Here is a 14523-nt window from a genome sequence, read left to right as displayed (position 1 = left end):
AAAGTCAAATTTTTACATGTCCAATTATATTAAAAATAGTCCAAAGATATTTTTAGCCATTTAGGGCTTGCCTGCTTTGCATCTTCCTCAAAACCCACTCCGCTTCTACTAACAGGAGATAAGCCCTGGGCCATTAGTACCCCAAACCACTGCTGCCATTCAGAGCTCTCTAACCTAGAGACTCCCCACAGTGCTACTGAGGGACATCACCTAGACGTGTAACCCTCTCCTCCCCACTCCCCTGGGAGTCCCTTTGCCCTCCTCCCCTTCTAGGTGGTAGAACCTGTGCCTTATATAAACCGGTTTATATAAGGTCTCATGCTGTGAGAGACTTCCCCTCTTGTACAACCCTGTCCAAGTGCCATCCAATAAAGCTTGTTATGTGCTACTGTCAAAAAAAAGACATGAGTCTTATTATTTTGATATTTTTGTTTCTTTTTTCCTCTGGGTTAGGGCGCTTTACTCAACAAGTATTGTTGAGTACTTATGTGCCAGGTGCAATGCTAAATACACAGTAATGAAAAGAGAACAGGTGAAAAGAGATAAGGGATAAGGACAGAATGACTGTAGTTTGAATGAAACTGAAGATTCAGCAGGGTAGTTGAGATGGGCAAACAAAGGAAGTTATACATGAAAGGCTCATACTTTCCCACCAATTCAGATGACCCATGGTTGACCGGCAGCTCTTCTGCTCCTAAGACATGTGTTTTCTTCATCTAATCCTATATGTACTAACTTCACCATAACATCTGATTGAACCCTGCAATCTCCCTACAACCAGTACTCCAGGTAGTATCAAACCACTTGAGTAGATTATGTGTGATGTGCTGCATGGGTTTTTATATCCTCAGAATTATGCCCAATATCCTTCACGGATTTAAGAGTAGAAGTTGGGAGGTGGGGTTTCCTTTGTCTGTTGACAAAGTATTCCTTCTGTAAATTGTCTGTTTATAACCTTTGTTCTCTATTGAGTTATTTATATTTTTCTTATTAATATTAGATATTGCTGTTTTGTTATATTTGTTGCAGATGTTTTGTCCAAAGAACTTACTTTTTAACTTTGTTTATATGGCTTTCTCTATGCAAAAGTTTAGGTTTTATATAGTCAAATCTATCAACATTTTCCTTTTTGGCTTCTGTTTTTCTTGTCATGCATGGAAGAACCTTCTCCCTCCCAGAATTTAAAAATATTTTAAATACCTTTAGTAATTTTTTTTGAAAAATGTAGGTCTTTAATCTATTTGGAATTTATTTTTATACATGTCTTCTTACTCAACATGTCTAAAATCAAATTCACTGTCTTTACCAAAAACCTACTACTTCCTGACCCTGCTCATGGTATCATTTTTTTCGGTCACTGAGACTTGAAGTTGTGTCATCATCTGCATCTCCTCAGCCCCTGCCTTTCCCTATAACATCTCCACTACCATTGGGAATCAGTGGCCAAGTCTATATCCTCTATGATCTGACTTTCAACCTTTATCTACCTTTGCTTCCCCCTCACAATGTGAATACTCACACCAAAACAGCCTGCCATTTATCACATCCAAAGCACAGCCTATACGTGACTACTTTCATACCTTGGCTCATGTTTTTTCCTCTGCCTGGTCTACTACTCTCCTTTACCACACTGCGTCTCTCCTCATTGGAATTCTAGTTGGTCATCAAGGCCTAGTTCATTTGTCACCTCCATGAAGTTGTCTATGATCTCTAGGAATAAAAAGCCTTTTCCCTGGGTGTGAGATCTCATACCACTTCTTTTCACATTATGTATTTATTTTTATTTTGACTATTTCAAACTTACAGAAAAGTTGTAAGGATAGTACAAAAAAAATTTCTGGATATCCTTCATCCAAGTCCCTTAGATGTTTACACTGAGCTTTAATCTCTCTCTTTCTCTCTCTCCCCCTCTCTCACCTCATCATCATCATCACCATCACACACATATATTTTTCCGAACTATTTGAGAGTAAGTAACAAACATGATCCCCTTCTATCCCTAAATACTTCAGTGTGTATTTCCCAAAGTCTAGAAATTCTTTTAGATAAGCACAGTACAATTGCCAAAATCATAAAATTAATGTTAAGACAATACTATTATCTAATCTACAGACCTTATTGAGATTTGTCAGTTGTCCCAATAATGTCTTTATAGCAAAAGAAAATCTAAATTATGCATTTTATTCAGTTCTTGTGTGTCACTAGTCTCCTTTAATCTAGAACAGTCCCTGAGTCTTTATTTTTCATGTTATTGATGTTTTCAAAGAATATAGACCAGTTATTTTGCAGAATGTCCCTAAATTTTGGTTTATCTGATGTTTTCTCATAATTAAATTCAGGTTATGCATTTGGGGCAGGAATACTGCTTGAAGTGATGCTAAGTTCTTCTCAGTGTCATATCAGGAGGCACATAGTGTTGAGGAGTCCTATTGCTGATAACTTTGATCACTTTCTTTCTCATAGTTAAAAAGTCCTCTTGCCTCCAAAGTTATAAAATAGTTATCCCTTATTTTTCCTAGTACTTTTACATTTAAATCTTTGATACAATGGGAATTCTGGTGTACAGAGTGAGGCATGGATCCAACTATTTTTTCAGATGGCTACTTGATTGTCCTAACATCATTTAATAAATAATCTACCTTTATCATATATTAAATTTCCAATTTCATAGTACTTTATATATCTTTTATGGTACTTCACAGTTGACGTAGTAATTTTTACAGCAATAGTGTATATGTGTCCCTTTAAAAATAAGCACATATCCTTCTTATTTCTTCGTTAGTTCCCTAAGTGTAGCATACGTTCAGAACTTTCAATAGTTACATTAAATCTTAGACTTTGTTTTCAGCAATATTGAAGCCTGTGAAGAGGGTAAAAGAATGCATTTTGTCAAAACATAGATGAAACTAAGACTTATCTAGGTGTTTGGCTTTCTGGGCTGACTATTAATCATAATTTTACAAGGATTCTTAGTAAATAACATTCATTTCCTAATGAGAGAGACCTGTCAAAAACAGGCATATCCATTATAACACTGAAACAAAAGATTGTTGTCAGCAGCTTTACTTATAATTAATGTAGACCTGTCTTTAACATTCCAGAGGACCTGACTGGGACACTGGATTGTATGATGAAGGGAGTGCAACAGTCAGAGAGCTGCTCACTGAACTATATGGCAAAGTTGGAGAAATTCGTCACTGGGGCCTGATTCGATACATCTCTGGAATCTTAAGGAAGAAGGTGGAAGCACTCGATGAGGTACTGTAAATTCTTCTTGAATTTATACCAAATCTAAATGGAGATGCTTTTTAAAAATTGGTTTCTGTAATTATTTTTTGAGGCAACCACAGCATCTAATTATTTGAGATGTTATCTTTCCCACATAAAGCTTATATTCAGTTAGCTTTTTGTTTGTGAATGTCAGATATACAGTACTGAAGCATGTAAACTGTAGACTTCTAGAGGTGTTATGAACTATAAGAATTCTAGATCTTAAGAATGAATTTACACTAGGCTAAAAAGTCCTGCCTCTTAGGAAATAAAAATACCTCATCGTTTCTTCCTATAAATCCCTCTTTTCTGATCTTCATGATATTTCCTGAGAAAGAAAGTTTATCATTAAGTTAAGGAAGAGGAAAGGTTTCTAGGCTGAGAAGAGTAATTTTTGTGGAAGTCTCACGTGTTATGGGAAGGATTATGCTGTTATGCTATCTCTTCTTAGGCCTGCACAGACCTTCTCTCCCACCAGAAACATTTGACAGTAGGGCTCCCTCCAGAACCTCGAGAGAAGACCATCTCTGCGTGAGTATGGTTTTTGGTTGGATTTGATCAAGTTTCTCTGAGCCTTTAAGGAGCTGTATGGACTGACCACAATTTTCTTGCCCTAATCTGTCAATGAATGATAACGACCTCTATGTGTGAGCTTCTGTGAGAGTTACTCAGTGTGAGAATGTTGATAATGACAAGGCATGAGTAAATGAAAGAGAAAACTCATGGGCAGTAGTACTCAAATGCATTTTGCTTTTTTTGGTTATTTTTTTAAATTATTGGCTTTCCCAAACCTCCCATTCAAACAAAACAAAACAAACAGGGCAACTGGAAATAGTACCCACAAAAAATCAGCTGTATTCTGGACTTTATTCCAGGCCTTTCTCCTCGTCTTGTAGATAGCTGTTTTCTCCCTATGTCTCTTCACATTTCTTCCCTCTATGTATGTCTCCGTGTCCAAATTTCCCATTTATGTAAGGGCACCAGTCATATTGGATTAGGGCCCACCCGATGACCTCACTTTAAATTAATTACCTCTGTAAAAACCCCATCTTCAAAAGTACTAGGGGTTAAGATTTCAACATGTGAACTTTGAGGGGACACGGTTCAACCCATAACACCTTGCTCCTGCCAAAAAGAACCTTTTATCACAAATTAGATCCGTTTTGTGACTACTGTGGGCAGTCCAAAAGAAAACAATGGCATGGTCCATGCCCCATGCCTCCACAGTGCTTAGTATCAACAGGAGAGTCAGAAGTGTGTGTGTGTGTGTAAACTGATGAAACTATGGAAAAGCAATATAACTCTGTAAGGTGTGATTGTAAAGTAATAAAATGGCTTCCAAAAGGCATAGCTTAAATTTAGTTTATTACTTTCTGGCCATAATAGTTGCTTGTCAAATGTTAAGAATTAACCATGAAAGACTAGTCTGGAAGAACATCATGGAGTGAGTTTAAAATAAAGTTTTAAAGGAGAAGGGCAATCCAGGTTTAGAGAGGAGAGAGCAGAGCTCTCCTGAGTTGATATGAACCAGAGTGATTTGGGGAGGCTGAAACTTTGAAAACTGAAAGAACCAGAATGCTGCCAGTAATGATGAGATGCTGAGGCAGTAACTTGGGCTCGGGAGGACCTTTTTTATTTTCTCAAGATATTTAGGTTTAAGTAGTTGCAGAATTTTGTCTTTCTTCACTGTCTTCTTCCTCAGACCTCTGCCCTATGAAGTACTTACTCGGCTGATAGATGAAGCCAGTGAGGGGGACATGAACATTTCAATCCTTACACAGGTGAGCAGAATTATAGAGCCTAATCTGGTGATTGATATGTTAAAGTTTGTTTTCAGTTGATCTGGCAATTTCCAAAGACCACAAGATAGGCCTTGTGAGACCTAGGCCATAATTTTTTTCTGTATCCATTCCATGCACAGGAAATAATGGTATATCTAGCCATGTATATGCGAACTCAACCTGGCCTCTTTGCTGAAATGTTTCGACTTCGAATTGGACTGATCATACAAGTTATGGCAACAGAACTGGCCCACTCCCTTCGATGTTCAGGTATTCGACTTAGTAACTATTTTAAGCAGAATTCACTTTTTTTTTTTTTAAAGATTTTATTTTTTTTTCCTTTTTCTCCCCAAAGCCCCCCGGTACGTAGTTGTGTATTCTTCGTTGTGGGTTCTTCTAGTTGTGGCATGTGGGACGCTGCCTCAGCGTGGTCTGATGAGCAGTGCCATGTCCGCACCCAGGATTCGAACTAACGAAACACTGGGCCGCCAAGCAGAATTCACTTTTAATGTAGGTCTTTTGAGTTTTGGATTAGGAGGGAAAGAAAGCTAAAACATTTTTGTAAGTAGCTTAGAAGCTGCATATAGCAATCTTGTTCCTGTATTAGTCAATCTCTATTTATACAAGTCAGGGACTGATATTATGACAAATTTATATATTAGTTCTGCAGATTCAAAATTCCACCTCTTGGGGGCTCTGTACTCCAAATTACATTCCTTCTGACTCCTAGAGTGATCCAGAGCAGGCACTGAACTTGAGTGTGACAGACTGGGTTCAATTCTGATTCAGGCAATGAAGCTTCTGGATACCAGATTGAGTCATGATTATCAGTTTGATCATAGTGTCAGTATTCTGTCTAGTCAACATCAGGATCAAATAAAGGAAAATTATATTTCTATTAATATTTATCTGACAGGACTCTTTGAAATTAACTATAGGTATATTTGGCAAGATAACAGTTTTAGTTAGAAGAATAGCTGGAGCCTGTGGAAGCTGTAGCATAGAATTGTGTTGCAGGGGAAGGAACCCCCATGCCATGACTATTTTTTCCGTTGGTGTTGTTTGATTTCAACAAGAATGGCGGAATAATAGAGATAGGAATTGCATACAAAAATAAAATCAGGGCCAACCCTGGTGGCCTAGTGGTTAAGTTTGGCACGTTCCACTTCAGCGGCCTGGGTTCAGTTCCCGGGAGCAGACCGTACCACTCTCTTAGTGACCATGTTGTGCTGGTGGCCCACACACTAAAAAATAGAGGAGGATTGGCATGGATGTTAGCTCAGGGCAAATATTCCTCAGCAAAAAAATTAAATAAATAAAATCACAGTTGCAAAACTCAATTTTAGCCATTGTTTCAGTTAAATTTCCCCAAAAGACTTTAAATTGAGCTGTTAACAAGTAGCTAAATTTATTGGTTTAAGTCTAACCTAAATTACATGAAGTAATTTATATCTAAATAACCCTTAAAGGGAGAGAGCTAATGATTATTTTATACCTACCGTATGCCAGACACTGTGCTTTTTGCTTTATATTTACATACATTATCTCATTTAATCCTTACAACAACTCTCCGGAGAAGGTATTTTTGTCCCACTTTTACCGATAAGGAAACTGAAACTTAGAGGGGTTTTATAACTTGTCCAAAGTTACATAGCTAATAAATAGTAGAATTTGAGTCCAAGTCTGCCTGATTCCAAATGATTTCCAGTTCAGTACAATGTTATAGATTATAGAATATATATATACATATATTTTCTCTAGCTATGATATCAAGGGATGTTTTATGAGGGTCTGATTATTCAACAATAAACCTCAAAGAGGAATAAACCCCCAAACATTCTTCACTTTTCCTTAATTGCCTATTATGGATTTTCTTCATATGGATTCATCAAAACCATGGCTCTTTATTTCTTATAGGATAAAGTCAAGATCCCTGGGTCTGATATTCAAGACCCTCAACAGTCTGGCCTCTACTTCCTATTTCAACAGTACTTTCCACTAATTTTATCAATACCCATCCTTGAAGTTTAATGTCTCCTCTGATTTCTAAAGCATTTATTGTCTGTACCTCTCATTTAGCACTTAGTATAGCCATGTTTTATCGTTATCTTGTTTACATGTCCAATCTCTCCCAAATAGTTGGTCAGCCTCTCAAAATCAAGTGCCATGTCATACCTGTTTGTACTAACATTGCTTAAAATCATGACCTACATGTAGTAGACTCTTAAGTGTCTGATGCTGATGAAGAAGTTCAAGTTATCTTCTTCATATTCTTCATAATTTTTTGAATTCATATCTATTCTCTTTTAAGTCTCTGTGTTTCCCAGCTGAGAAGTTTTGATCATTTTAGTTCATCTGCATATATACATTCATTGCCTTTCTCTGACTGTCTTCCAGTTCCATTGTTCTCCTTTCATTTTCCCACCTTCAAATAAAGATTCTGAGTACCCTAATGGTGTGGAAGTGGGATAAAGAAGAAATCAAGGACCTGGTTAATCAATAAACTGGATAGTCAGTCCTTATATTATTAAGAATCTATTGCAGTATGAATACCTAGGCAGTATGGTGCTAGAAATTTATTTTGTAATTTTATTCTTCCAATCAAATGACTCAGAAATTCTAAGCAAGAAAGGAAATAGAGAAAAAATAGGGCAAGTATGGCAGGCCATTTAGAAATCCCTCTGTCGTAACATTTCTGCTGACTAGCTGAGGAAGCCACGGATGGCCTGATGAATCTCAGTCCTTCAGCCATGAAGAACCTCCTGCATCACATTCTCAGTGGCAAGGAGTTTGGAGTGGAACGAAGTGGTAAGGTTGAGTAACTGCATTTCCATTTCAGAGTGTTTGTTTTAAGTGTCTCATTGATTTTAAAATGTCTTTCTTTTATCAGAGGAATCTTTTCCCCCAAATAAATAAAATCCCAATATGTGAAACAGTTAAAAGTAAAGCTGTCTTCTGGAATAAGATTTAGAAATCACTGTATGTCTCATTTTTTCCCTTAAATGATATATCAACTAAATGGATTACTATCATGTTTTATTTTGAACTGTTTTATCTATTCCTTTACATTATTGTAAGTCTCTAGTACAACAACCCATATCATCTGAAACTTTCTTGTATTCCATCCAATTGGCAATAATTCAATAGCCCTTACAGTGGTGTGTACGTGTGTAGCTGCTATAGTACATCTGATGTATCCTTTCACCTTTAAATTCAAATACGTTTAGGAGTCTGTCACAAATTAATCTTCCACCTGCACTTGATGGCTTAGCAGTGGCATTTGGTATCGAGTTCCTAAAACATCAGAGCAACTGAAAAGGATTATCTCTCATGCTCAACTTTTAAGCTAGGATAAATATATAGTGTCAGATAGATGGATAGCAGACCTTAGAGTGGTAAAAGCAAGCTATAAAGCAGTGCTCCTCAAGCCTTACTGTGCATAATAATCACCTGGGGATCTTGCTAAAATGCAGGCTCTGATTCAGTAGGTCTGGAGTAGGGCCTAAGATTCTGCTAACAAGCTCCTAGGTGATGCTAACGTTGCTGGTCCATGGACCACACTTTGAATAGCAAGGCTATAGTTGGTTTTTGTTTTTTGTTTTTTGTTTTTTAACATAAAAGAAGGACATAATCTAAGTCTTCTAAATGTGGTGGAGAAAAGAATTTGAACCTGATTATCTTCTCTCTTTCTCTTTAATCTGTCATGCTATATAGTTCGTCCCACTGATTCAAATGTCAGCCCTGCTATTTCTATACATGAGATTGGTGCTGTTGGAGCAACCAAAACGGAACGAACTGGGATCATGCAGTTGAAAAGTGAGATAAAGCAGGTGAGATACTACTTGGGAGATTAGCTGGGATAGTGTCATGTAAGAGCATTCTTTTGGAATCAGACTTTACTGGGATCGTGTATTTTTTTTCATGTCCTGAGTTTAATTTGAGCCATTTATTTTTCAGGTGGAATTTCGTAGACTGTCTATCTCAACTGAGAGTCAGGTGAAACAACTAGGGATCCTTTAACATAGTTTAACCTGCCTTTAGTTCTGTATAACATGCATGAGCTCATGGCCTTTTTACAAATAAGATAAGCCACAGAGCAGCTTGTTTGATTCTCCTTTATAGAAATCATTTTGTAGATATCTTTCCTTTTTCTGGACCGACCTATTTTGCTGATTTTAGGAGGAAAGTAATTTGTTTCTGATAGTAAGAAATTGAAACCCTGGGTTCCTCTTGTTAGGATTAACATGTAATTTTGGAATTAATTTTCATTATGAAACTAGACTTAGGTTTTTTACTTTTAAGAACAGCTACTAGAGAGAACACCAGATTAGATGAGGGCCTTTTTTAAAAAATCTATTTTCAGGTGTTGTCTCGAAATTAGGTTTTTATCATTGTCGTGATAGAGGTATATGGAAGATATTGTGGACTCATAGAAGAAAAACATCCAAATCAGTCTGAGAGTTCGTGAGAGTCACCAAACATCATATTGTAGCCTCTTACTCATTTTCCCCGGCAGATGAGAATAGATGAATTATTATGTTATACAAAGAAATAGTTAACACAAACTTCCATAGCTTCTTTCAAAACTCTGGGAAATCATGTGATTTCACAGTCTCCAAGTTGAGAAGGTATTGATTCGGTCTCTCCTAATAGCGCTTTTTATGAAAAATTTATTAAAACTACTACTCCTACTTTCAAAATAGATTTATGCTAGCTTATAGAGTATTAAAGCACATCCAGAAAAGGGGAAGTGAAATGGAAATTTTGTTTTTGTTTTGTTTTGTTTTGTTTTTTAAGAGTTAGAAACCATTTAGGAAAAAATGAGCCAATGCTTGAAGATTAATTTGAAGTACACTTAATTTAAGTATACTTATCAGATAGCCTTGAAAGGACAAGAACAGAATGGAATAAGAAAGAGCCTTGTGATAGACAAATGTTCACTTTACAGATTTTTTCCCAGATAATTTGGGTAATCTGAACATTTTCCTATCTGAAAAGTGAAAGAACTACATTTAATACTGAAGAGTTAAACTGATGTTGTTGGTAAACAGTCCTTGTTTTGTTTGAGAGTGATTGACTAAACATTTTATAGTTGTTTATAGTCACGCAGTATTACTTACAAGCTCATTATATATTTAGAACTTGAAGTCCATGTTCCCAGCTAGATTAATATGATATTAAAGACTTGATCTACCCAGCTATATCACTTAGTTCTTTTTTTACATATCTACTTACCTATAGGAGTTCAAGAAAGCCAAAATCATTAGGACTGTAATTTAGAAGATTGAGAGCCCTACATTTTCATTACTTTCTTATTTCTAAATATTGATTTCCATTCTCACCTGCCTGTCGGGTATTTTTTTTTCTTCTAAGCCCTTTTCTCTACCACTCACCAATGCCCTCTTTTCTGATTATGGGAAAAATATTTTTGAAGATAGGTTTATTTATTTTACCCTTTACCATGACTTCTAGAGTAAGGCTATTTCATCAGCTTTTTAAATGACAACATGCTGGCTAGTTACTTGAATAGCCTGTAATTTTACTGTACTGATAACTTTTAAAAACACAAATAATGGTTGCCTTGTCTCATCCCTTTTAAGATTTTATTTTCTCAAAATTTTTTCATAGTCCAAATGGTGGTCATCCCCTGGCTGTAGATTTGATGTCACTGTCTTTTCTGGTAACTGCTGTTATCTTGTATTACATACCATTCACAAGTGCTTTGAATAGGCTGTTATTTAAATCATGACATAGACTGATTGAAAAGAAAGACACAATGAATCAGGAACTAAAATAAGTATAAATCAGTTTCATGTGTGAGAGTGAAATCTTCCATTTCTTTCCCAAAAAGGCAGGGAAGGGGGATTCAACTCCAACCTCTTTTTCCATTTCAGAAAACAAAATTCAATTTAATAAGTATTTGTTAAGTATCTGCTTATTCATTTATTCTTTCAACTAATATAATTAATTGCATGCCTACTATGTGCCAGGGACTCTACTGGACAGCATCAGCATCCCTGGGAACTTCTTAGAAATGTAAAATCGTGGTCCCTACCCTAGGCCTACTGAATCAGAAAGGCTGGGATGAGACCCAGCAATCTGTGTTTTTAATAAGCTTTCTAGGTGATTCTGATGCACTTTTAAGTTTGAAAACCACTGGATTAGCTATTCTTCTGATTATTAATTCATTTAGTAAATATTAATTGAGTGCCAATTGTATGCCAGGCACTGGAAATACAGTAGTGAATAAAATAGATGTGGTCCTTGGCCTCATGAAGCTTACAGTTTAGGAAGACTGATCTCTGATTAAATTTCCTTGGTTTAAATCAATGATTCATAACAGCCTATGATTTCAGATCTCTTAGGCTGAAGAGAGTAAGGCAAGATGACAACCAAAAAGTGGAAAACTATTGGAAACAATATTAATATTTCTGTTGACCTTAGCCAAATATCCTGTAAGGAATTTGTGTAGCAAAACTTGGCCAACTCTGTCATATCCACATTAATAAAGGAAGACAGAGGCATAGAGAAAACTCAAAACTACTGATATTTGGTTTTGCAAAATAGTCTGAATGCCCTTTGTGGTTTGACCCCAGTATCAGCAGGCTAGGATCTTGATGGTAGAGACAGAGACAATGAAGATAAGTCAAATGGCAGTTCATCTACTTGGTACATCAGTGTGACAGTCACTGGTCAATAAAAATGTCTCGGGATACTTTTCTCTTTTACATAGCAATGCTTGGTGATACCAGCATTTGGCCCAAATTAAAATGTGAGAAGTTCTTTTCTCAGATACTTCTATTATCTTCTTTCTATTTTATATTTATTTCTTAATCTAAACTGTCAGAGAACCACTTTCCCCAACGTATTTCATCCTTCACTCAGTATAAGTTTTCCAAGTTCATTATATTGTAGCATGGATCAGTACTTCATTCCTTTGTATTGCTGAATAATATTGTATTGATACACACCACATTTTATTTATCCATTCATCAGTTGATGGACATCTAGATTGTTTCTGGTTTTTGGCTATTATGAATAATGCTACTCTGAACCTTCATGAGGTACAAGTTTTTGTGTGGACGTATGTTTTCATTTCTCTTGGATATATATCTAGGAGTGGAAGTGCTGGGTCATTTGGTAACTAGGTGTAGCATTCTGAGGAACTGCCAAACTGTTTTCCAAAGGGGCTGCACCATTTTACATTCCTACTAGCAATGTATGAGGGTCTCAATTTCTTCATATCATCATCAACCCTTGCTATTGTCCCTCCTTTTGATTCTAGCCATTTTAATGGGTGTGAAATGGTATCTCACTGTGATTTTGATTTGCATTTCCCTAATGGCTTATATTGAGCATCTTTTCATGTGTCTATTGGCTATTTGTTTATCTTCTTTGGAGAAATGTCCATTCAGATCCTTTGCCCATTTGTTAATTGGGTTATTTGTCTTTTTGTTGAGTTGTAAAGGCTCTTTATATATTCTGGATACAAGTCTCTCATCAGGTATGTGATTGGCAAATATTTGCTCCCATACAATGGGTTGTCTTTTCACTTTCTTTCTTTTTCCCTCCAGAGAACATCAACCACAAAATTTACTTTCTTAATAGTGTCATTTGAAGAACAAAAGTGTTTAATTTTGATGAAGTCCAATTTATCTATTTTTTCTTTTAGTGTCACACCTAAGAAGGCTTTGCCTAACTCAAGGTCACAAAGATTCATCCCTGTTTTTTGATTTTCACGTTCCATGGTTTTAGCTCTTATAATTAGGTCTATGATTATGTTTGGATGTCCCCAATACCACCCCCAAGTTTGATGACTCACTAGGAGGACTCACAGCTATAATTTATTAGAGCAAAATAATACAAAGCAAAATGAGCAAAGGGAAAAGGTGAAGTGGACAAAGTCCAGGGAAAACTGGCACCAGCTTCCAGAGTACTCTTCCAGTGGAGTCACACAGGATGCACTTAATTCCCCCTGCAATGAGTTGTGACAACATGTATGAAATATTGCCAACCAGGGAAGCTCATTAAAAACTCCACACCCAGGGTTTTTATTGTGGGCTGGTCACGTAAACAGCCTGTGTCTGGCGTGCACCAAAACTCCAGACTCCTAGAGGGAAAGCAAGTGTTCAACATAAACCATAGTGTTTTCACAAACAGTGTAGGCACAGTAAGCCACTGTTATCAGTTCTGGGAATGGTGGGAACCCTCCCAAAATCCAGGTTTCCAAATGCCAGCCAAGGGCCAATCTTGTAAGCAGGCCTTTCCAAGAATATTACTTCTGGCCTACTGTGTTAACTCTTTTCTGCACAATAACCCACGTGGACTTAATTTTTTGTATGGTGTGAGGTGGGGGGTGAGGGGGCTCCAACTTCATTCTTTTGCATGTGAATATCCAGTTGTCTCAGCACCATTTCTTGGAAAGACCATCTTTCCTCCCTTTGGTTTTCTTGGCACCACTGTTGAAAATTGACAAAATGTAATGGTTTATTTCTGAACTCTCAATTCTATTTTATTTATCTAAATGCCCAGCCTATGCCTGTATGACACAGTCAATTGTTATAGCTTTGTAATAAGTTTTGAAATTGGGAATCGTGAATCCTCCAACTTTGGTCTTCTTTTTTAAGATTGCATTAGCTATCATGGGTCCCTTGAATTTCCAAATGAATGTTAGGATAAGCTTGTCAATTTCTGCAGAGAATCCAGGTGGAATTTTGATAAAGATTGTGTTCAATCTGTAGATCAGTTTTGAGAGTATTCCCATCTTAACAATGTTAAGCCTTCTGATCCATGAACATAGCATTTCTTTCAATTTATTTAGGTCTTTAATTTCTTTCAACATGTTTTGTAGTTTTCAAAGTATATGTTTTACACTTCTTTTGTTAAATTTATTAAGTATTTTACTCTTTTTGATGCTATTTTTGTATTGAGATAACATTGGTTTATAACATTATATAAATATCAGGTGTACATCGTTATATTTTGACTTCTGTATAGACTGCATCATGTTCACCACCAAAAGTCTGGTTGCCATCCATTACCAAACAAATGTGCTCCTTTACCCTTTTGGCCCTCCCCCCACCCCCCTTGCCCTCTGGTAACCACAATTCTGTTCTCTGTATCTATGTGTTTGTTTGTTTGATGCTTTAAATGGAATTGTTTTCTTAATTTCATTTTCAGATCATTGATTGCTACCATTTAGAAATACAGTTGATTTTTTTTCCCTGAGGAAGATTCACCCTGAGCTAACATCTGTGCCAGTCTTCCCCTACTTTGTATGTGGGTTGCCACCACAGCATGGCCACCACCGAGTGATGTAGGTCAGCACCCAGGAACTGAACTCAGGCCGCCAAAGCAATGTGCACTGAACTTAACCCCTAGGCCATGGGGCTGGCTCCAAAAATACAATTCATGTTTGTATATTGATCTTATATCATGCAGCTTTACTGAACTCATTTCTTCTAATTGTTTT

General features: G+C 36.6%; 1 protein-coding gene across 5 annotated transcripts in view; it reads left to right on the top strand.

Moving 5' to 3' along the window:
* Nucleotides 1-14523, top strand: part of PHKA1 (phosphorylase kinase regulatory subunit alpha 1) — a 110996-nt gene that overhangs the window by 82360 nt on the left and 14113 nt on the right. For 3 of the 5 annotated variants that reach the window (XM_070502939.1, XM_044763163.2, XM_044763160.2), the window contains 7 exons: nucleotides 3102-3258; nucleotides 3722-3801; nucleotides 4973-5051; nucleotides 5192-5321; nucleotides 7758-7859; nucleotides 8766-8881; nucleotides 9009-9047. In XM_070502939.1, the coding sequence (XP_070359040.1) occupies nucleotides 3102-3258; nucleotides 3722-3801; nucleotides 4973-5051; nucleotides 5192-5321; nucleotides 7758-7859; nucleotides 8766-8881; nucleotides 9009-9047 (703 nt within the window). The remainder of the gene's footprint in view (nucleotides 1-3101; nucleotides 3259-3721; nucleotides 3802-4972; nucleotides 5052-5191; nucleotides 5322-7757; nucleotides 7860-8765; nucleotides 8882-9008; nucleotides 9048-14523) is intronic. The other 2 variants (XM_044763162.2, XM_044763164.2) reach the window with 1 other exon arrangement.

This window comes from Equus asinus, chromosome X, assembly GCF_041296235.1.
Source record: "Equus asinus isolate D_3611 breed Donkey chromosome X, EquAss-T2T_v2, whole genome shotgun sequence".
Classification (NCBI taxonomy): domain Eukaryota; kingdom Metazoa; phylum Chordata; class Mammalia; order Perissodactyla; family Equidae; genus Equus; species Equus asinus.
The sequence above is the reverse complement of the archived record's forward strand: the minus strand, read 5'-3'. Positions and strand labels throughout refer to the sequence as shown.